General features: G+C 47.4%; 1 protein-coding gene across 1 annotated transcript in view; it reads right to left on the bottom strand.

The window, feature by feature from the left end:
* Cemip (cell migration inducing hyaluronidase 1) overlaps positions 1-21,751 on the bottom strand; it is a 151,555-nt gene continuing 129,804 nt past the window's right edge. The window contains exons 20-29 of the mRNA XM_027407566.2: positions 21,564-21,719; positions 19,025-19,205; positions 17,658-17,873; positions 14,987-15,198; positions 13,555-13,740; positions 10,625-10,829; positions 10,362-10,448; positions 8,898-9,055; positions 4,293-4,393; positions 1-2,849 (exon numbers count right to left, since the gene is read on the bottom strand). Of these exons, the coding sequence (XP_027263367.1) occupies positions 2,722-2,849; positions 4,293-4,393; positions 8,898-9,055; positions 10,362-10,448; positions 10,625-10,829; positions 13,555-13,740; positions 14,987-15,198; positions 17,658-17,873; positions 19,025-19,205; positions 21,564-21,719 (1,630 nt within the window). The 3' untranslated portion in view covers positions 1-2,721. The remainder of the gene's footprint in view (positions 2,850-4,292; positions 4,394-8,897; positions 9,056-10,361; positions 10,449-10,624; positions 10,830-13,554; positions 13,741-14,986; positions 15,199-17,657; positions 17,874-19,024; positions 19,206-21,563; positions 21,720-21,751) is intronic.

Raw genomic sequence — 21,751 nt, 5'->3', positions numbered from 1 at the left:
CAGACGAGACAATGACATCCTTTGTATGTTTAATATGGTACAGCAGGATTTTTCCAAACCAGAGCTGGTGTCTTTGGCTCTGGGCACACCCCTTCCCCAGGGCTCTAAAGGACATCCTCTAACAGAATACTTAAGAGGACTCTTCACTCCTCTGACAGTGACTTCTTGAAGTGCATATATAATAAATAAATAGAAAATATACCTTTGTTCATGGTGACACCTACAAGAAACATTTACAGACAAAACATGCCATGCACCCAATTCCCGAGGAAGGACCAGCTATTTAGCCAACAGGAAGAAGAGGATCCCTTTAGGAACCTTTCAATCAAAGGCTCCTGACTCAATGGCATTGCTGACCAACAGAAAGGACAAGAGCAACTTTCTAAGCAAGAAAGACAATTGTGCTACCAAGAAAATGCCTGGACATGGATGCTTGGTGGATGGTTTAGTAAAGAAGGCTTTCTGTATAGAACCCTGTACCATTCAGCATATGTACAACCTGGAGAACTTTTTCCATAGGTATTTGCTGAAATGAACTGAGCCAGAGACATTCAACATTCACGGCCACCTAAATGTGATCATCGCATCTTAAGCCAGTCACAGTGTGAGACCCTAGCATTGAAAATTCAATGAAACTTAGACAAGAAAAATATGAGGTCACTTTTATCCCCTCCTCCCTCCCACTCATCTCCCCAGAAGAGGTCTTTCCTCTGATGTTGGCCACTGAAGCAACCCTGTCTTAAGAGGTTGGGCCCCATACCCAACTCCCAATAGCTGGAAGACCCATTCAGTGGGGAAGAGTCCTTGGGAGTTGGCTCAGCCTGGACTCTGGGACTCTGGGACTATGTTTCCTTGGCACCACTGGGCAGAGTGGATGAAGAAAGTCTTTGAACGAGTTTATGGTTGGGGAGGAAAGGAACCATGGCACTCATGAACCCCAGGGAACCCCTGATACCTCAGAAGAACATCGATAAGATGTCCACTCATCTGGGCATCTGAGCTATTTGCTCAGACAAGGTTCACACTAGCTGAGAGACCCTGGGTTGGAGCCAACCATACTCAGATCTTCATGAAAAGCCATTTTGGCCCACCAGAAGCACATTGGCATATCCTGACGCTATCCATTGGGCATTCCAGCACCACTGTGGAATAAGGTAGCACCAAGAGGGTTCCACAGTCATGAGTAGCCCATGCCCAAGTGTGGCAGGCAGGATGAAGAAAATAAAGGTGGCAGGGTTGCCACCTAGAAGAGGGTGGGCAGTGTACACTAAGGAGAAAGATGAAAAAGCCCTTTACAAAAGATCATTCTGTTCTGGCCCTTGTCTCCCCTTGCACAGGGTATTCCCCCTTCCAGAAGCTACTTCAGATACACTGGACTCCCTGGGCCAGCTGTTGAGGCAGTGTGATGTGGCAGTGTGTGCTGAGATTGGGCTTCATGGATCTGGCTGTGTGCTTCTTTCCCATCTCGGTCTTATTCTCCTCAGATGTAGCTGAAAAGCACTGAACTAGGTGGTCCTTGAGGAGTCCCCAAGGTTCTCTCTATCTCCAACACAGAAGGTTCACTGTGGTGTGAGCATGCTCAGATATCACAGAATCTTCTGCTCAGCTCTTGGCTGAAGTGTACCAGAGGCCCATTATAGAGCCTCAGATGTGTGAACTTCACTCCACCCTCTCTCAGAGTTACAGGGGACTGGCTGGAGAGCAACCTGCACTAGGTTCTGTACATCGTAGCTCAACCCTTTTTCTTCTCTGCCAACCTTGCTTCTCCATCACAAGTGGGTCAGCTGTGGAGGCCAAAGGTGACCTGCAGTGACTCAGACGCAGGTAGTGGCAGGAAACCATGCCAGAGGCCACCTCATGTCTCGCTACCAGCTCTGTCCTTCACTCCTGCCAGTACCACAGCATCCCAGAAGAAGTCTTCCCCCATGTGCCTGGGTGATGTGAACTTCCCCTCCTCTGAGCTACCACTGGTCAACTGCGTCACTTCTGTCTGGACTCTCAGCCTTGTATCTGAGTGTACCGAGACCTGGCTGCCTGTCATCTGCTGACACAAGGCCCCCGAGTGTGAGCTCTCACCTCTCTATCCCCTGTATCAAGGGCACTCATAGTGGAGATGCCAGCTACAATGATTACTTCTACTTCTAGGCACAGAGAAAAACACTGCCATCCCAGGAAGGGCCCCCACTCCAGTGTGCCCAGCTGAATTCTCTCTAAAAGGGAGCCCCTCCAGACAGAGGACTCCATCTCCTCCCCAGCACAGTCTGCCACCCTGGCCAGCTCTGTCTGTATGCCAGCTCCTACTCCCAAGAAGCCCTGCCCTCACAGGAGTAAAGATGGCCTTCCCTCCATCTGCCACTTCATGTGTCTGCAAGTGACTGTGAAAATCGGTGAGTGGTCCCCTCATCTGGACTACTTTCTATCTGGGTTCAGATTCCTGCCCAAATAGCCACTTGATGCCAGCACAACCCAGGTCTCTTTGTATGGTCCCCATGCCTCTACTGATGAGGCACAGACAGGAGAGAAGCACCCAAGAGGAGGTTGTAGCATCAGCCAGCACTGCCCAGGTTGCTGCGGGTAGACTGGAGTAGGGGCAGGTGGCAGCACCAAGGTCTTTGATATCTGTCCCTTAGGCCAGTGGGGCTGAAAACCAGAGGACCCAGCCATCCTGTCCCTGGCTTCTGTAGGAGTCCAGCCTAGGGTGGTAACAAGTGGCAACTGTCCTTATAACTTCTTTTTCCTCACCACAGGGATGGGAACCACTTGGAAGATTTTGGCCTTGTGTTCTTCAGTCTCCAGAGTCACCCAGGTGGGTCGAAAGCTGCCTTTGAAGCCGACAAATACCATTTTTTCTGTAAAGTGAAGGATCAAGGGGATGAAAATGAGGTTAGTAGAGAAGCTGCTTGTCATACCCCAGCACTCCCCTTCAGCATCCTCTGCCTGATAGGGCAATCCCTTCCCAGCTCCATTGGGCTATTTCTCTCTTAGGTAAGCTCTCAGACCAGCTGGTGCTGGGATTGGGCATCTTTTTGTATGGGGCTTGTAGGTATCACTCCAGTCTCAGTAGGGTAGAGACTCTGTATGTTACAGGAGAGCTATGCACAGCAGGAGACAGGGTGGACTGGGAGGGGAGAGTGCTAGTAAGATTCCCGCCTGCCTTCCAGCTGACTTATGGCCCCCAGAAACCGGGTGACATTTGTCTTCAAGATCTCATCCTCAGCTCTGTCACTTTGTGGCTCTAGGAGGGAAGGACCACTTGACTCTGGTCATTGCATATCTGAGTCTTTGGCAATAGCATCTTAACAGATAGAAATCTGAAAATAGCCCTGGGATGCAAAGAAAGGACCTCAATACTCTCTCTCTCTCTCTCTCTCTCTCTCTCTCTCTCTCTCTCTCTCTCTCTCTCTCTCTGACTGCTGTGACAAGCTTGTATCTTTCCAGATTTTTCTCTGGCTGCTGCATTGGGTAAATATCTGCATAATGGCCTCTTGTTTTTGATGTTCATTATAATCAGGACACAGTCAGGACCTGGCTCAGGAAGGCAAGGGTCCATATCTAAGCAGCATCTTACTATGCAACTGTTGAATTCTTCGTCTTCTGTGGATGGAACCATGCCTGCTGTTCAAGTTATTTGTGAATGCATGAGCTAATTATTAAAAGTTCAGCAAGGTTCAAGGCTGGCATCAAATGGTAGCAATCATGGTTGTCACCATTCACACATCTGCTTCCTCTCTCTAAACCTCCCTGTGGTCTCGCTCTGAACAATCTAGGACAAATGAGCATCGTGTGGATATTTATGTCTGGCTAGCTTTACCCAGCATATCCAGGAAGTCTTGGTTGGGTTTCATCACAGAAGAGCTGTGTGACCTTAAACAAGCATGGGGAGTCTCTGGGATTTAGTTCTCTCTTCTTTCCCTGTCTTTTTCAAAATGTAATAGATGCTACAAAAGCAGACATCAGCTGGACTTATGAGGAGGATGTAGGCCCTTGGCCAGGCTGAATACTCAGACAAAGGCAGTTTCTGATGATGCTTTTGCTGCATAAAGGACCACTTGTGGAGTAGAGGGATAAATAGCTTTAGAAGTATTCTTCCAGTGTCTGGTCACAAGAGAATGTGCTGTAGTGCAGGGATGGTAAGCAGGTGGCACCAGGCCAAGAGGCCACTGGCTACACTGAGGATTCTGGGGCTGGACCCAAGCCTAGTGGGAAAGAGTGTCATGGATGCAGCAGGATAATGGTATCCCCACCCCATCTATCCTGGTTCTGAGGTCAGCTTACACCTCACTCTGACTTACCTTTCAACTTGAGACCTTTGTCTGCCCCAAGCTTTTCCAGCACTTTGGTCCATGGACCTCTGGTGACATATCTGCCCTTCGATGCCATAAGAATGATGGAACTGAGGGAAAAGGAAATGGTCAGATGACAGGAATGAGAGGAAACTGCAGTGAGGGGTATGTGGGAGGGATGCTGGCCTTGGGTAGAACCTGAAGTGTCAGTGCCCAGGCCTGGCCAGGGATCTGAGAAAGGATATCCTTCCATTTGTCTTATCCAACATATTCTTTCATTTCAGTGACCAGTATTCCCCAACATCTGCCCACATCTGGTGTTCCTGACCACTCAAGCCTAGATAGGGCTCCTTGCTTTTACATGTATGTCCACAAGCAGGACAGAGTATGTGTGAGGAGCATGCTATCTCAGGATGCTATACCAGACTCTGTGCTGGGGCTCACAGTGCGACTTCACAGTGTGACTTTACAGCGCCCCCCATACAAAATAGTTTTATTTAAGACATTGCATTTCCACTCGAGATACATTAATGTGGTTGTTTGAATGTAATTGGCCCCCATAATCTCACAGGGAGTGGCACTAATAAAAGGTGTGGCTTTGTTGGAGTGGGTATGGCCTTGTTGGAGGAAGTGTGTCACTGTGAGGGTGGGCTTTGAGATTTCCAATGCTCAGGATACCACCCAGTGTGGCAGTGGACTTTCTGTTGTCTGTAATATGTAAGTCTCTCAGCTATACCTCTAGCACCACACCTGCCTGCACACCACCATGCTCCCTGACATGGTGATAATGGGCGGAACTCCTGAAACTATAAACAAGCCACCCAATTAAATGTTTTCTTCATAAGAGTTGCTGTGGTCATGGTGTCTTTCACAACAATAAATACCCTAACTAAGACAATTGTTCATAAAGCTCAATACTATTTCATTTCTTTGTGCATAGTTATGCATTTCTGTTTCCTTCTTTCCCTTTCTCCCTCCCCGTTTTCCTTCTTTCTGATTTTTATTTTTTTTTAAAGATAGGATATCACTATGTGACCCTGGCTGGTCTGGAATTTGCTATGTTGATCAGACTGGCTTCAAAACTCATAGAGACCCACCTGTCTCTGCTTCCCCAGTGCTGGGATTGTAGGCATACATTATCATGCCCAGCTAATATGTACTTCTTCATTCAAGTAATCTCAGCTATGCTTGGGATTATAAAAGCCAATAGAAATGTGGTGATAGAAAAAGCCAAGACAGTTAGAAGGGAGCAAAGAGGGAATGGGAATAGAGGCACAAGGGAACAGGAGGGAGCAGCCATCAAACTGTAAAGCCATCATGAGTGCCTGACAGCAGGGAGCCTTGGAGACCTGCTGCGGTGGCTGTACTTGGGAGTTCATAAGGACCATGCCTCCCACTCATAGCAGGCCTTCTGACCTACAAGCTTAGTCCCCACGAGATCTCGGCTGATTTTGTAAGGACAGTGACATGCCCATGCTAGGATCCCAGTGGAGCCCATGTTTTTCTTCTTTTCTTCCTTTCTTTGTGTGTGGGTCTTTGTGTGTAGTGTGCATGTAGAGGCCAGGGGCGGATGTCAGGTGTCCTGTTTTATCATTCTCCACCTTATTCCCTTGAGACAGAGTCACTGAACCTTCTGCTAGGTTGGAGGCCTGAAAACCTGAGCAGTCCTCCTGTCTGTCTCCCACAGGTTACAGGCACAAGTGTGGCCATGACTAGCCTGTTACACTGGTGTTGGAACCTAAGTGCAGGTCCTAATGTTTGCATGGCAAGTGTGGAGCCAGGGTGTGTGTGTGTGTGTGTGTGTGTGTGTGTGTGTGTGTGTGTGTGTGTGTGTGTGTGTTAGTGGTTTCTGTGGATGGTACAGGGCTTTGTACAGCCCAGCCTCCTCTCAGCTGCAGGAAGAGTGTGGCCCAGCTTGAGAGCATTCTGGGAAGGACACTGTGTAGTCATTGCATTTCCAGAATGTTGTATGTTGTGTGTCACCACACTTTCTCATCAGGCAAGGTGTTGTCAATGGGAGATTGACCATTTATATATTATCTGTGAGGGCTTCCCAGAGGAGTTGCTCTGGAGGGCAGGCGGCAGAAGCCAGAGGACCCAATTAGCAAAAGTCTAGGTGGGGAGTGGGCAGTCTGTTCTTCTTGCTTTGGGCTGTATTTATTCCCCAGTGCTAAGAAAACAGCCTCTGTAGTGACAGACTCATGCTGGGCCAGACATGGGAGTGAGCACTTCCCTCAGAACAGAAACAGGGTAGAAACTCCATGGGGCTTTCAATTCCCAACTCAATGCAATTCTGTAACCACAGACCACAGTCCAGACATGGAAAAACTGTATGGGATCCTGGAACTTGCTATCACCCCCAATTTTGTCCCACTGGGAGCAGAAGGAAAGCTAGTGTGCAATACAGGCAAATGGAAAGGCAGCTGGGAGGCTGTCTTGGGCTCTTTAAGAAGGCTAAGAGGGGGAGGCCCAAGGGATTGGCAAGGCGAGGCCCATTAATGAGAAAGGATTCATTGCGAACACATCCAGGAGGAAATTTCCCCATTGTTCAGACTCAGAATAAACACTGAAGGCCTGTGGCAGTGAACTCAAAGCAAGGTCATAACTCAGGGTGGCATCTGGGTCAGCTGACAGAAGTGGGACAGGGAGATGCAGCCTCCTGGTATGCTTACATTAGGGACTCTCACACAGGTGGAAGGTCAGAGAGGGCTCCTGGAAGCCATTCTCAGTGTCAGTGGTGTGAGCTGCTGGGATTCTAGGGCCAGTGGTGATCCTGGGGGTGGCTGGGGGCAGGGTGGTGGTGGTGGAATAGGCCTAGGCTGGGTCTGAGTCACAGAACCGATGCACCTCTCCAGGCCCACACAATTGCTGCTTCCTAAGAGGCCAGCGAGGGGTTGGAGGTACCCATTCCTCTCTGTGTATCCACAGAGAGTTAGTTAAAGACTGACTGTTAGTCAAAGACTGACTGAGGGGAGGCAGGCTCCATTTATCCAAGGAATGTGCAAAGGCTGCAAGAAGCCCCACACCCCACTCCAAACAGAACATGTCTGGGGGCTACTTCTCACTCCCAGCTTCTGCACTCTGGTTCATTTCAAGAAAAAGTCCTGTGGCCAAAAAAGGCCAGAAACCTACTGATATCTAGATGATAAATGTACTTTTCCCAATGTGGAAAGTCACATTCTTCTGCAGGAATCTGCACATGAAAACTAAAGCGTGGGGCTGGGGAGCTGGCTCAGCCCGATGCTAATGTGCTTGTCTTGCAAACACAAGGACCTGAGTTTGACCCACAGAACCCATGTAAAACAATGCCAGGTGTAGTGGCACCTGTGTCTGTTATCTCACTACTAGGGAAATGGAGACAAGCATCAGATTCCTGGGGCTTGCTAGCCAGCCATCCTCACCTACGTGGAGAGTTCCAAACCAATGAGAGACCTTTTCTCAAAAACAAACAAGTGCCTAAAAATGACACCCAAGGTTGTCTTCTGGCTTCCACACAAATGTGTACACCCATTTACACCTATACCCATTCGCTTCCACATACATGCATGCAAATATGATGGGAAAGGAACACTGAATGTGGGAAGAACATATATAAAATGTGACCAAGCAAAACCTGTTTGCCAGAATCGCACATGGAGCCACTTCCCCCAGAGCCCTAAAAGTATGTCCAGAAGGGCGCTTGTCTTCATTCCTTAACTATTTACAAAGCACCTAGGTATCACAGGTGCCACATGAATTGCACAAGCCTTTTTCCACCAGCCTGTGGCTACAGAGAGATTTCCACACCCACATTACAGTTCAGGGACTCAACAAGCATAAGTTAAGTCCATTACGGAGCCAACATCAAGAAGTCTGATTCCTTGATAGGGCATTTGTCAAAGGTCCCAGTTCTGGTTCAAGTAGTGCTCCAGTGAGAAAGATGGATGGATGGAAAAAGACATCGGGGAGGAGGATACAGATGTGCTAGACTCGGGAAGAGGTGAGGAGAGGCTACTGAGGATCCTAACATTTAAGGGCACCAGGGAGGGCAATGGACTGTGTGCTAGATGTGTTAGAATATGGGGTGAAAGAAAGATATTCAGCATGAAGCTCAGATTCTGATCTAAATGTCTGGAAGGATGATGGTTTAGAAAAAAAAACAGAAGGAGTGGGTGATCTGGAGGATTCAAAGATAAAAGGAAGAGACAATGGGTTGAGAATTTAGTTCCATGAGAGACATCTAGGTGGCAACCTCTAGGCAACAATTGGATAGGAGCATTTGGGGTTTAGGAAAGAGATCCAAGCTGGAGAACTTCAGTAGCCACCAGCATTTGGATCCTATTGGAGGTGTGGGTGGGGATGAGATCATCTCAGACGGGGGCAGAGGGTCAGGCAGCCTTCCAAGGTGTGAGGCAGCAGTCTCTGTGCTTCAGCCTGACCTACATCCACAGCAGCCCTGCCTCTATCATTAGCATCAGCAGGCATGAAGGTCTCCCCATCCGGGGGGGGGCACCATTTGTAGGCACAGATCATCCCAGCTGCCAAGTATCATGAGGAGTTGGGCATGAGGTATAGGGCCCTAGCCAGGAATCTATGGTGTCACTGGACAGACCAGAAGCTGAGACATAGACTCACTTGTCAGGGATAGCTGCCACGTAGTTGAAGAGCTGCCAAGGTATACCCTGCAGAATGGCATTCCGGAAGCTCCCATGGCTCACCACATGACCTCGGTTCCCATCAATCACCACTACCTGGATGCCATCTTCTGAGCAAGGGTACTTCCTCCCATCCACCTGCAGGGCCAAAGAAACAGGGATGTGTGAGGATGCTGGGGTATCTGAGGCCCCAGGATCTCCTTCCTGGATGGTTCCTATGTAGACACTAAAGACAGAGATTGGTTACACGGCTGCTCAATTTATGAGACCCCCTTCACATCACTTCCCCATGCTATCCGTGGGTCTGAATAGTGAAGCCCCCAAAAGATATGTCCACTCAGAACCTGTGAGTTTGACTTTATCTAGAAACAGTGTTTCTGAAGATGTCTTAATGACATACAGATGGGACAGAATTAGGGCAGGAGCATCCAGAATGTTTGGGGCAGGCACTAATCCAATGATGGGGGTCCCTTAGGAAGAAAGGAGGGAGATGTGAGATAGGCTCAATGGAGAGGGGAGCCTCATGAAGATGGAACAAAGATGTCAGTGAAGTATCTCTAATCCAAAGGTCCTTAGAGCCACTGGAAGTCTGAGGAAATTTGCTTGCTTCCTGAACTGAACGAGAATAACTTTCCTTTGCTTTAACTTAGGCAACTTATCCCAACACCACCTGTTATAGTTGAACTCGACATGCCCCCACAGGCTCATGTTCAAACATTTGCTCCCCACCTGGTGAGGACACTTCAGGAATATGTGGAGCCTTCAGGAGGTAGAATCCAGTCGGAGGAAGTCAATTACTATGAGTTGGTCTTTAACAGTTATTCCTGTCCCCTAGTTTCTGCCTCTCTCTTGGTTTCCTGGTCCTCTGCCAGGTCAACAGCCTCTGCCATATGTGCAGGTATGGTGGTTTTAATGAGAATGTCCCTCCATAGGTTCAAATATGTGAATGCTTGGTCCCCATTTGGTGGAACTGATTGGGAAGGACTAGGAGGCATGGCCTTGTTAGAGGAGGTGTGTCACTAGGGATAGACTGAGGTCTTAAAAGACTCCCACCATTCCCAGTGTCTCTCTCTGACTCCTGCTTGTGGATCAAAATGGAAGCTCTCAGATGTTCCAACCGTCATACCTTTTTTTTTCCATTGTCATGGACCCTAGCCCTCTGAAATGGTAAGCCCTAGATTAAACACTTTCATTTTTAAGTTACCTAGGTTAGGGTATTCTGTCACAGCAATGGAAACGTAACCATAACAGCAGGTCTCTGTGAACTGGCTTGTGCTGTCATACCTTCCTCACTACAGTGGACAAAAGCTCCCTGGAACCATGAGCCAAAATAAATCTCTCCTCCCATAAGTTATCAGGTTCCGTGTTCACAGTGAGACAGAAGTAAATAACACACCCACTCTGCCTCAGTGAGCAGCCTTGGACTTGCAGAACCCATGCTTACTTCAATATAAGCCAAGTCATTCCGAAGGTGGAAGTAGTGCTGCCTGGAACTTTCCATCTTCACTTCCAGGAAGTGGTCCTTTGTCTTCTGAAAAACAAACATAGAACAGTAGTGAGGCTGTGAGGCCTGGGTGGTCTTTCTCCTCATGTGCCTTGGGTCTTAACTCAGAGCTGAGACATGGTGCTGAGTAGGTGTCCAGAGAGGAGCTCAGCTAGATCTGAACCCCCTGGAGGCAAAGGGCCCAGCCTGCCATGGCCACTTACCAGCTGAGTTCCGACGAGCTTCTTGGGCATCGGCACATCCACCACGGCCCTCTCGGTGAACCTGGGGTAAGCAGTGGCTGTGCAGTCGCTGATGCCCGCATTCCTTGGAATCAGGGCTTTAATCTTGATTCTCTCGCAGCCCTTCATGGAGCAGAAGGCAAATTTCTCCCTTTCGTTCTGGGCTTTTAGCTTCAGGAAGAGCAACCTATGCACAGAAGGAATCTGGGTGTTCCTATGAGACACTTAGAACCTCCTTCTCACCCAAATCAGGCATGGTGGCACCCACCTATCATCCCAGTACTTGGGAAACAGAGGTGGGAGGGTCACCTCAAATTTAAGGCCAGACTGGTCTATATATTGAGTCAAGGCCAGGCAGACTACCTAGCAAGACCATGTCTCAAGTAAACAAATGAACAAACAAATCTAAAAATCTGCTGGTCACCAAGGTTACATCCTGAGAGCTTTAAGTCATGGCACTGTGCCTGTTAGAGAGTCATATGCAGTTTTTACATTTATGGATGTATTCAAGAAGGAGCTGAGAATGCTGGCAAATATTTTCTGAGGACTAACTATGTCATACAATTGTATGTATCACCTCATTTAGCCGTCAACTTTATCCACTATGTACCATTATCACACTGACTTGCTAGATGGAGAAATTGTCTCAGAGAAGTGACTGCACCACTGGGGAGTAATAGAGCTGGGGATTTTCCCACCTCATCACAGGTCCTAACTCTACTTGTCTTCAAGCCATCACTTATTCTAATAATAACTATTGGGAAGGAAGCTAACCCATGTTCTACGGAGGCAGATTATGAGGCTGCCACAGAACTAACTTGGCATTTGTTATTGTTGTTCTGTCATCTCAGAAAAATGCTCTTAAGTCTTCTCTGTAATATCGAATGATAAGGTCTGACTCTTTTCTTTTGGGGAGCCAACTTTTAATGAGCCCACTTGGATTTGGGCCCCTGTGCCACAGCCTGCTCTACTCCAGAGTAGGGGCTCACACTGGACTCTCAATAGGTTGTTTGTTGGCTATAGGGAGGTACTTTCTCATGAGCTAGAATAAAGAACGTTGTGGGTCTTGTCGTTTACTAGTTGGTAATTGAGTTGTAAGGGCATGTGAGTGGTGGCTGCTGTGACTGTGTTGTGCCATGGCCCTCCCAGGGGATTGAGAAAAGAAGGAAGCTTGAAAGAAGACCCTGACACAAGAGGCTTGGCATACATGCACACATTCGTGTGTATGAGAATTTGAGGGAATGAGCTACATCTTGGATTTGCCCTGTTTCAAGTCACTACAAAGCAAGAACCTTTATTTTGCTGGGTGTGGTGGCATGCATCTTTAATCTCAGCACTTGGAAGACAAAGGCTGGTGGATCTCTGAGTTTGAGGCCAGCCTTGTCTACACAGTAAATTCTGGTCATCCCTCTAGAGCTATCTAGTGAGACCCTGTCTCAAAAACACAAAAGCCAAACATACACATTAACAAAACCTATCTTTGTGCCTGGCATCAAGTGATCCCCGACTGAAATGGAAAGTGTCAGACACAGGAGTCCCCAGTTCAAGGTCAAGCACAGAACCAGTGTCATCTGTATGTTCTGCATGGTAGGGAGGCTGCAGAGATGATACCTCCTGTGAAGTGTTGCCCATGGCTACATCAAACCAAGTCTCCCTTCTCCATCAGAATCCATGTCAAGGACTGAGGGACAGAAGCTGGCATGGCCCCTTAGCTCCTAGATTGAACTTAATAATGGTTAAGATATCCTTGTTGCCAGATCAGAGCAAGGGGAATTTGAGAGACCATCCACCCCACACTCCTTGTTTACAGATCACACTTCTGGCCTTCATCTGTAACCCATGAGTGTTTTAGTGAGCTGAATGTCAGGGCAAGTTGAGTTTTCTTTAAAAAAAAAGATAAGCCTCTGTTTTCTCCTCATAAGAAAAGCAAAATGCCCATTAAATGACCTTTCACCTTTCTCCCTAGAAGGCTTCTGTGGCCAGCTTCATCACTCTGGGCACACTGGACTTCCTGAGTTGTTAGTCTGGTGTGTGTGTGTGTGTGTGTGTGTGTGTGTGTGTGTGTGTGTGTGTGTGTGTGTACATGTATGCATGTGTGTGTGTGTACACATGCATGTGTATACAGGCACATGCGTTTATGCAGACCAGAGGTCAGCTCTTGGTGTCATCCTCAGGAGCTGTCCATATTAAATCTTAAGAAAGGAACTCATGTTTATACCTGGACTTTGCAGACTAGGCTGGCTGACAAGCCCAAGGAATCTGTGTGTCTCTACCTCTCTATTTCTGGGCTTTCAAATGCATGCCACTGTGCCTATCTTTATTACATGGGTTCTAGGGGGCTGAACTCAGGTCCTCATGTTTGCACAGCAAGTACTTGGCTGTCTGAACTGTCTCCCTGGCCCTGGATTTATTTCCAGAGGAAAGGACCAAAGAGTTCCCTAGTGTCTTTGTGCAGACACCGTGTTTCTGTTGTGTCTCTGTTGACCAGGACCCGGTGAAGGTCATCAGAAGTTGGGGGGCTTCAGATCCAGCTGGGGTAGGTTTGTGCTGTGACCCCTGACCAAGTCACTCTTGTTCTTCCAGTGTCTTCTTTTCCCACCTTCAAATTCGAATACTGTTTGTTCCCTTTGGGCTTTGGGTAACATACCACATTTGTTTTTCCTTACTCCCTTTACTTTTTTTCTGACGTTTCCCCTACAATCCACTTGCAGATTTAAAAGAAAGTTTATGTCCATCCCAGTGCTTGGCTACAGTAAGTGGTTGAGAACATGGTTAGTGCCAGGGTCAAAGTGCCTAGGAAAGCATCCTGCGTTTATTAGTATCAACTATACTGTAGTTCTCAGAGTTATGGGAAGACCCAGGATACACAGTGCACTGAGCCCCATTTCTGCAGACTAGAGGAACATCCTTACCCAGAATCCTCATCCCAGTAGTAGTGGCTCCTGCCAGGATAGCTCTGTTCCACCTTGTCCATCTGCAGGGTCCTCACAAAGGTCCCGGTCTTGGAAGTTTGCTTTAGCAGGCGATTGTGAACATCTGAAAGGATGGAAAAGGTGGTGCCTCTTGGGTAGCAGAGCCCCACTCGGATCCAGTCGCCCCTAGAAAATAAGGTGGAGTTAGTTCAAGGGTCTCCAGGCCCCGGGTGCCTTTGAGCACACCACAGGAAGAGTGTCCAAAGAATTCTAAGTGGGAGATTTTTGAAGAATATTTACTAAGTTGCAGAATGTTCAAGGAGAAAAGGATGGACGGTGACCACCAGCTGCTGAGGAGGGCCATCGGGATGAGTCACCTATGAGCATTCTAGGGTTGATCTGGGGTGCTCTGCATGGGTTTTGGCTGGAAAAATGGTTTTCTTTCAACTGCGCTATCCTTAAAGAGCACAAGCAACTGAGGGAGCGTGATAGAGCATGATAAAGCATGATCGGAGGGCCAGCTTCAGCCTCCTTTCTGCAATGGTCTGTCTCAGGAATACAGTGATGAGCACATGCTACATGTAGGAAATGCTTGAATGTGAATGTGCACAGCTGATCTGATGCCCTCAATCTAACTGTTTCCCCTCTGCCATGGTTCACACTGACAGACTTGATAGGTCCTTGAACCACCCAGGAAAGGCCGTAACCCTCCAGGGCATGCTGGGGGGGGGATTATCTAGATTGGGCTAGGCTCTCACCATGCCCATGAGAGATTTTCTTGATTAGATTAATTGAGGTGGGGAGAGCTACCCTAACTGTGGGTAACACCATTCCATTGGCTGAGGTCCTGGACTAAATAAAAAGAAGCATGCATCTCCCTCTGCTCCCTGACTGCAATGTGACCAGCTGCCTCAAGCTCCTGTCAACATGATGCTCTCACCACGACAGACTTTAGCCCCAAACCCTGAGCCAAAGTAAGTCCTTTCTTCCTTAAGTTGCTTCTGTTAGGATATCTGACCACAGCAACAGAAAAGTAATTAAAACGCCCCCCACAGAACTTTGTTCCCTTCTCCATAAATAACAGCAGCAGCACCCTGTGGGGTTTGTTTCCCCGTTTACTTTAATGTTAGGAGCTGGGTGATAGTTAACATATACTCATTAGCCCACTACACATTCTTTGTTCACTTGGGAGGCAATAATCACCCCCAAGCTTCCAAAGAGGTTAGCTGTTCTGCCCAAGGTGGGCCCCGTATACATCCTGAGTCCTTGGATTCTCAACTCTGGGTGATGAGAACTTCTCTGGGTACATCCTGCAGGAGTGACAGGGACCATCCTGAGGTCCTCACTAGCCATGAGGTGTTCTCACTATCCCTGCCTGAGCTCATCCAGTGCCACTGTCCTGCGTCAGGTTATCCTGGCTGTTCTCACTCACTTGTTGAAGTTGATGAGCCAGATGGCAAGCTCAGCCGGGGCTGTCTGGTCCCAGTGGATGGTATACCCCTTCTGCAGGGTGATGACAGGCTGATACTGCTGGTAGTGGGTGCTCCTGGTGAGGGCCCCCTCCAGGTAGAGGGGATGGCTAGGGAAGTCGTTCTTGATGATCTTCATGCGCAGGTTGCTGCTTTTGTAGGCCTGGATGTACATCTTTGAAAACCCAAAAAGGAAACGTACAAAGTGACTGTTAGAGGGGATTGTGTTGGAGTGTCTGGTTAACATCTGATCACCGAGGGCACTTTCAGAGCCACTGTCTCTATACAGAGCCAGAATGAAAGGAAGACCAAATAAGGGGACGTCTCTCTCTGCTGGTGGACACAGTGTAGGCTGCACTACGCTCAGCAGTCACTTTCTGTGATTTCCAGAAAACATGACCTCTGCTGAGGAGTGACCAGTGGAACTGCCAGGAGTTGGTTGCTGGTTACGTGGTAATGGAGGCATGTGTGGAAGGACAAGAAAGGGGAAGAGGTGTCCCTCCTTCCTTCTTCTTTTCCTAATTCTTTCCTTCCTTCATTTCTCCCTTTATTATAGCACCCTTCCTTCTTTCTTCTTTTCATACTGGGCATTAAACTTCATAGGTGTTAGGCAAACACTCCACCACTAGCTATTTTCCTAAGCCTCTTTTTACTCTTTGAGTCAAGGAAGATTTTACTAAGTTGCCTACCCAAGCTGGTCTTGAAACTATTGAACTTGTAATCCTCCTGCCTCCACCTCTCTAGCAGTTGAGATGTCAGGGCCTGTAGCATCAGGCCTAGGGGAAGGGTTGTACTCAAATTCTACTGCAGATACAACTGGCCCTTCACTGCCTATGAGAGTTTGTTTGAAGGTGATACCCAACTTCATTCTCTGCCTCTCAGCCCATGAGCCAGGTAGTATTGTGTCAGTATCCTCCAGATGAGAGTATGTTGTCTTATTCAAAGAAAAACACTTACAAATAGACTACCAGCCACTAAGTCTCTCAGGAGCAAAGAGCCAAGCTCTATTTGAGATACTCTTCTGGGGACTAGGGAGGCTCAGTGTGTAAAATGTCTGGTATAAAAGCATAAGAACCTTTGCATGGCTCTCCAGGATCTATGTCAAAGCTGGCATGACAGCATGCATCTGTAACCCCAGCACTGGGGGTAGTCAGAAGCAGGTGAATCCTGGGAGCTTGTTGGACTTCTAGCCTCATTAAACAGTGACTTCAGGTTCAGTGTGGGAGCTTATCTCAAAAAACAAGGTGGACACTAGTAGAGGAAAGCATCTATTATTAACTTCTAGCCTCTACATGTGTACACTCAGGGAAAAACACACAAACACATAATATACATATATGCATACATCACTAGCACATACCCCTCAGACACACACCCTGTTCAATTCTCTGGCTCATCCTATATTCAAAAAATGACATCTCTGCAGCTAAGACCAAGACAGACCATTAAACCAAAATGTAATTATTTGCCTTTGGAAGGAACATGGAAAGTGCTCTGATATATATATATATATATATATATATATATATATATATATGTGTGTGTGTGTGTGTGTGTGTGTGGTGTGTGTGTGTGTGTGAGCACATATATATATGTATGTGTATTATATGTGTGTTACACATGTATAATATATATATATGTACATATATATATGTTATGTAAGATAAAAAGAGAAACTCCAACATTGTCCATTTTACAGGGCTGTCTAATGCATCAAAAGACACACAAAGTATCTTGTAAGCTTTCTGATGTCCACTGTGGTAATAAGAATGCCTGATTGTAGGACTGTCAGGAAGACATGGCCATCACATATTTCCTTCTCCTCTAGCTCACATGGCTCAGGTACTTTCTTCCTAATCTGACAGTTTCCTCTGGCCTCTTTGTCCTCGTTCATTCATACATTCATTCATTCCTTCTCAGTCATTCATCCAAGCAATGGCAGTAATGGCTCAGGGTGATGGCAATTATTTTAGATTGTTACACTCCAAACATTGTATAACACTGTTTTCATGGGTTAGACATGGGTCATGTGTGCCCACTGAGTCCTGGACATGTGGACAGTGTGGCCCAGGAACCAGTTTTAAAATGCTATTTTAATTAATCTAAATCTCAAAATGCAGATCTGAATCACAACATCAATCAATCAATAATTTTTTTATTAACTACATGCTGAAAGGGTGGCATTTTGAGTATGTGTAAGATATTATTGAATTAATTTCTTATTTCTTTTTGCCTTTTAACATGGCTACCAGGAAAGTCATAGCTCGAATTATATTTCTATTCCTAAAAAAAGGGCAGGAGGATTTTATTTGTATCATCTGAAATCATTCCCAGAACATCATTAAAGTTCAGCTTTTAGCTCAAGCTCATACACAAGGACACTGAGGCTCCGAGGGTGTGAGTTGGAGGTCAACGGTTAGCAAGTGCACAACCTGATGTAATTACCCAGTGCCATGTGTTGACTGTGAAAATCCTGTGGAATGGGAGCGAGGGACAGAAAACATAAGGGAGGAAAACCCTGCATTGTTCTTAGCCCAACACAGAGCTGGACACACACCAGGCTCTCTGAGTCCTTGTCATATGAATGGGTGAGTGAGTAAGTGAGTATGCAAATGCTTGGGGTGGCATCCCCACCTGTGCATAGCGCCCACTGCAGATGGCCCCTCTCCAGTCTGGGACATTGATGCAGTCTGGGTGTCGAACCAGCCAGTTGTCATCCTTAGTGAGGTAGGAGCCAGGGTACTCCGACACAGAGCCATCGACATCGTGGAACACAGATGTCTTGTCCCCATCCATGTCCAGCTGGTTGAACCAGGGCCCAGGCTCTCCGAAGAACACTCTGGAAGTAATCTGAACAGAGCCCAGGAAAATAAGGCTTGTCCTGAAGGTGAATGGAAACTGCAGCCGTCATCAGGCCAGGGCAAAGTTTCCAATTTCCGCTGACATTACAAAGCAGCCAGACGGAGGCTGCCCTTGGGTGCTAGAGGAAACCACATAGCTGACCATGTCATGGAACTTAAAAAACAGTCAGAGTGTCACTGTGCCTCAACTCTGAAAACTAGCATACAATTTTGGCTCTGCTCACTATACGTCTGGCTGCAGTAGGTGGCCTTGGAGATTGGTCTGGTGGAGGAGGGGCTTAGGAGTGAGTGAATATGAGTGTTCTGATGAATGAACTGGACAGGAATGGGGGTGAGTGCTTGTATGAGAAAGTGTGTACCAACAGTGTGCAAAGTGTGCTTGTGTGAGAATGTGCATGAGCTTGTGAGTGTGTGTGCTGGATTTAAGGAGGGCAGCCTCACAGTGCAAGCCATTGGCCATCTCTGTAACTGACTCTCAGGGCCCTCAGGGGTCTGAGTGAAGAAATCAAGTAACTTAAATTCCCTGTCTTCTCAGAGGTCGTACCAGTGACTGGGCAGAAAGGAGGAAGACCCAAGGAGGGAGGAGGACAAAGGAAGAAGTGGGAAGTGGGAAAGGTTTGGGAGACCACAGGTTACAGACAGTGAGAAGTAGCAGGCCCCACAGGCAGCCTTGGCCTGCTCTCCTGACCTCAGCTCCTCCATCTCATCATCTACACCCAGGAGGCCCCTGTTTGCATTCTATGTTCAGGATGGAGTTAAACGATGTCTTCAGAAGACTTCCCTTGGACATTGCTGGAGTTGTGAGATGAGCTGTGCCAACTCACGTAGCCTGGTCACAACATCTAGTGTGGCAAGGGTCTGGAGGAGTAGCTTCAGAGCCCTGACTTCATCTCTAGGTCCTTACTGAGGTACAGATCAAAGGCCAGTGGGCTTTCACCCAGACTTGACCTTTTTCTGTGACCTGAACTTGTACTTTTCCAGTTTGGGCAGAAAGCAAACTGGGACATGGCCCAGCCAACTTGGGGAAGCTATTCCACCCTTGTGGTGGTGGCAACAGCTCAATCTCCAAGCTGTGGGGGACATGTGAGTCATCATTCAAAGCCTGGCTATGCTAGAAGCCTGTCCTAGTACCATACTTACCGGGACATCCTCAAAGGCAATGTTGGTCACATTGTTGTGAGGGCAGCTTTGCCAGGCATTGTTTAGGCGGAAGGCCAAGGCACTAGTGTGCCGGCCCTCGAGGGCCACGAACTTGCGGAAGGTGCAGTTTTGGATGTTGATGGGGCCATCATAGAACTGAATTCCTCTAATCGGAAAATTCCTGGGGAGTTAAGGAAGTCAGATGTCAGATGAATGCCATGCTATTTGCTTCTTTGGAGGTGAATGGTAAGAGCTTTTCTGAGTAAAGTCATTCCCCGATCCCCACCTCCAGCAGCAACTTCCACTGGGAATCATTAAGTCACTTAAGTCACTGAGAAGACATGTATGGGCACTTTGTCAATGAAGAATGATTGCTGAAGATGGGTAATGGATGATGAGGGATGTATTGGCTGGATGGTGGAAAAACGGATGGATGGATGGATGGGTGGATGGGTGGATCGGGTTGGATGGATGGGTGGATGGATGCTAGCTATTAGGCAGATAGATGTATGGATGGTAGGTGGGTGGCTATATGAATGGAGGAATGTTATGATTGACAGCTAGTTGGATGAATGAATGGTAGACTGGTAGATAAATAGTTGTCTGTGGAGTTGCTGGCTTGGGGACCTCTGTTTACACAGTTTCTCTACTCTTCCCATCAATGTGTCTAGTCACTAGGAAAATACTGTAAATACTTCAAGAGGCTGCCAATATTCTGTCCCTTGGGAGGGGAACACTGTTAGTCATTATCGCCCTACTTTTAGTTGCTATAACAATTTAATCAGATTAAGATCCTCTGTAAGCCTATCCGCCAGCAATGTGCTGGGCTTGGGAAATTGGATCAGAAATACTCAGAATGGGCAATGCTAAAAAGAATGACAACGTAACTTTTCAGGGGCTGCCAGAGGCAAAGACTGTTCTTGCTAGAAAAGCAAGGCCACAGACTGACATTGAGAAGGCTTGACACAGGAGCAACAGGAAGGAAGTGGGAAGATGTGACAGCTGGGAGACATGGAGGGACCAGGGAAGAATTAGTGACATGGAGACTTCACCCTTGCCTGGCAGTAAGGAGGGCCTCAGAGGCACCTCTCCCATTTACTTGAGACTCTTGAGCAGGGTATGGGAAAACATGGCCCATGAGGGGACTGGTCAGACTGCTTGGTGACCTTTCTCAGGGCTGGTCACAAATCTAGGCTTGCCATTTTCTATGCCTAACATGTTTGCTTATACCCATGTCTCTGCTTATGACTTGGTCCCTTCCATCTTCTTCCAGAAGGAACTTAAAGAAGCAATGGGATGAAGAAGTAAGGGAAGCATATGAAGTATCTGTCCCCAGAGAGAGGCTGTCCCCAGCTGTCTCTCCTCTTCTAGTCAGGCTCCCAGCTGTCGCATATGCTTCACAAGAAAGTCTCCACTCACCCTCAAATCCCCTTGTGGTTCCATATTCTCATGTTTGTAACTGATGGCGCCAGCACCTTGAATCCTGGTTCTCATGGAGTGCATCCATGCATTTCCCAGTTAAGGTGCTCAGGGTTATCACATTCTTGCTAGCTCTACATAAATCATGTGCTTCAGATCCTAATCTACTTCTATTTAGGCAGACTGTGCCTCAATTAAAACAGCACGGTTCCTTCTAGGTCTCTCACCTCAAAGACAGTGTGAGGAACCTACCTGAACCTGTCAGGCTACCATAGACAAGATCACCTCTGGAAGTTACTGGAATATCCTCTGCTTGGAGGTTGCTAACCTTCTAGAAAAAAATTCTAGAGATGCAGACTCAGTCTCATTTGGAAATAAAAGGGTCTTCTATAACCCTTTAAAATGGAAGCCAGGCCTTCCTGACAGTTTGGCCAAAGAAGAGCAGGCATATGCCTCTGAGTATGCCTCTAGGGTATCTTTGGGGAGACCCATGTGCACTGGGGTTGAAAGTTTTAGTTGGTGTGTTTCTGTCCTGATTGTAGCAGCTGAACCTATTAGTTTCACAAAGAGAAAACTAAACCACTTCTGGGGCCTAATTGGAATAAGCCTTGCCTCTTGCCTGTGTGGCAGCCTTGAGATACAACCACCTAGGGATGGTGTATCTTTTGGTGTAAGATTCAAGTCTATGTGAGGCATGGTTGCAGGTTTGATCACCTTTGCTCATCTTCCTGTAAGTGTGCTTTGGTCTGATTGCCTCTCTGCCATACTCAGAAGTGAATGAAAGACTTCAAGTAAGTTGTTACGAAGACTCAAAATCCCTCTTCTGGACACCATGTTCCCGAGAACACTGACTAGGACAGTATCATGCATTTGACGGTTGTGTACCTATTGACATCTAATCTACACTATTTTTGGACTTCTCTCTCCTCATCTCTCATCCTCATTCAGGTTGCTAGAGTGCAGGAAATCCAGAGTCAACACATAAAGGTCTCCCATTAACTTCTTTCTTTCCAGGCTGTGACTCAAGGTGCGCGCGCGTGCACACACACACACACACACACACACACACACACATACACACACACACACACTCTGACAGTTCCCACCATTGCAAACCTACTGGCCTATAGGGAGGGTTCTTCCGCTGTGGTCCAAGCCACCTGGGCCCCAGATCCTGTTGTCCATCATCTCTGTGCCCACGTTGCCACTCTCACCAACAAACAAGCTGTTCTTTATCTCCTGCTTGGAGCCATCATCATATGGGAAGGTTCCACCACTGCAGAGAGGAGATGTTGGGGGTGAGATGTC

This window comes from Cricetulus griseus, chromosome 3 (assembly GCF_003668045.3).
Source record: "Cricetulus griseus strain 17A/GY chromosome 3, alternate assembly CriGri-PICRH-1.0, whole genome shotgun sequence".
In the NCBI taxonomy this organism is placed as follows: Eukaryota; Metazoa; Chordata; class Mammalia; order Rodentia; family Cricetidae; genus Cricetulus; species Cricetulus griseus.
This window is presented reverse-complemented; position numbering and strand designations above follow the sequence as displayed.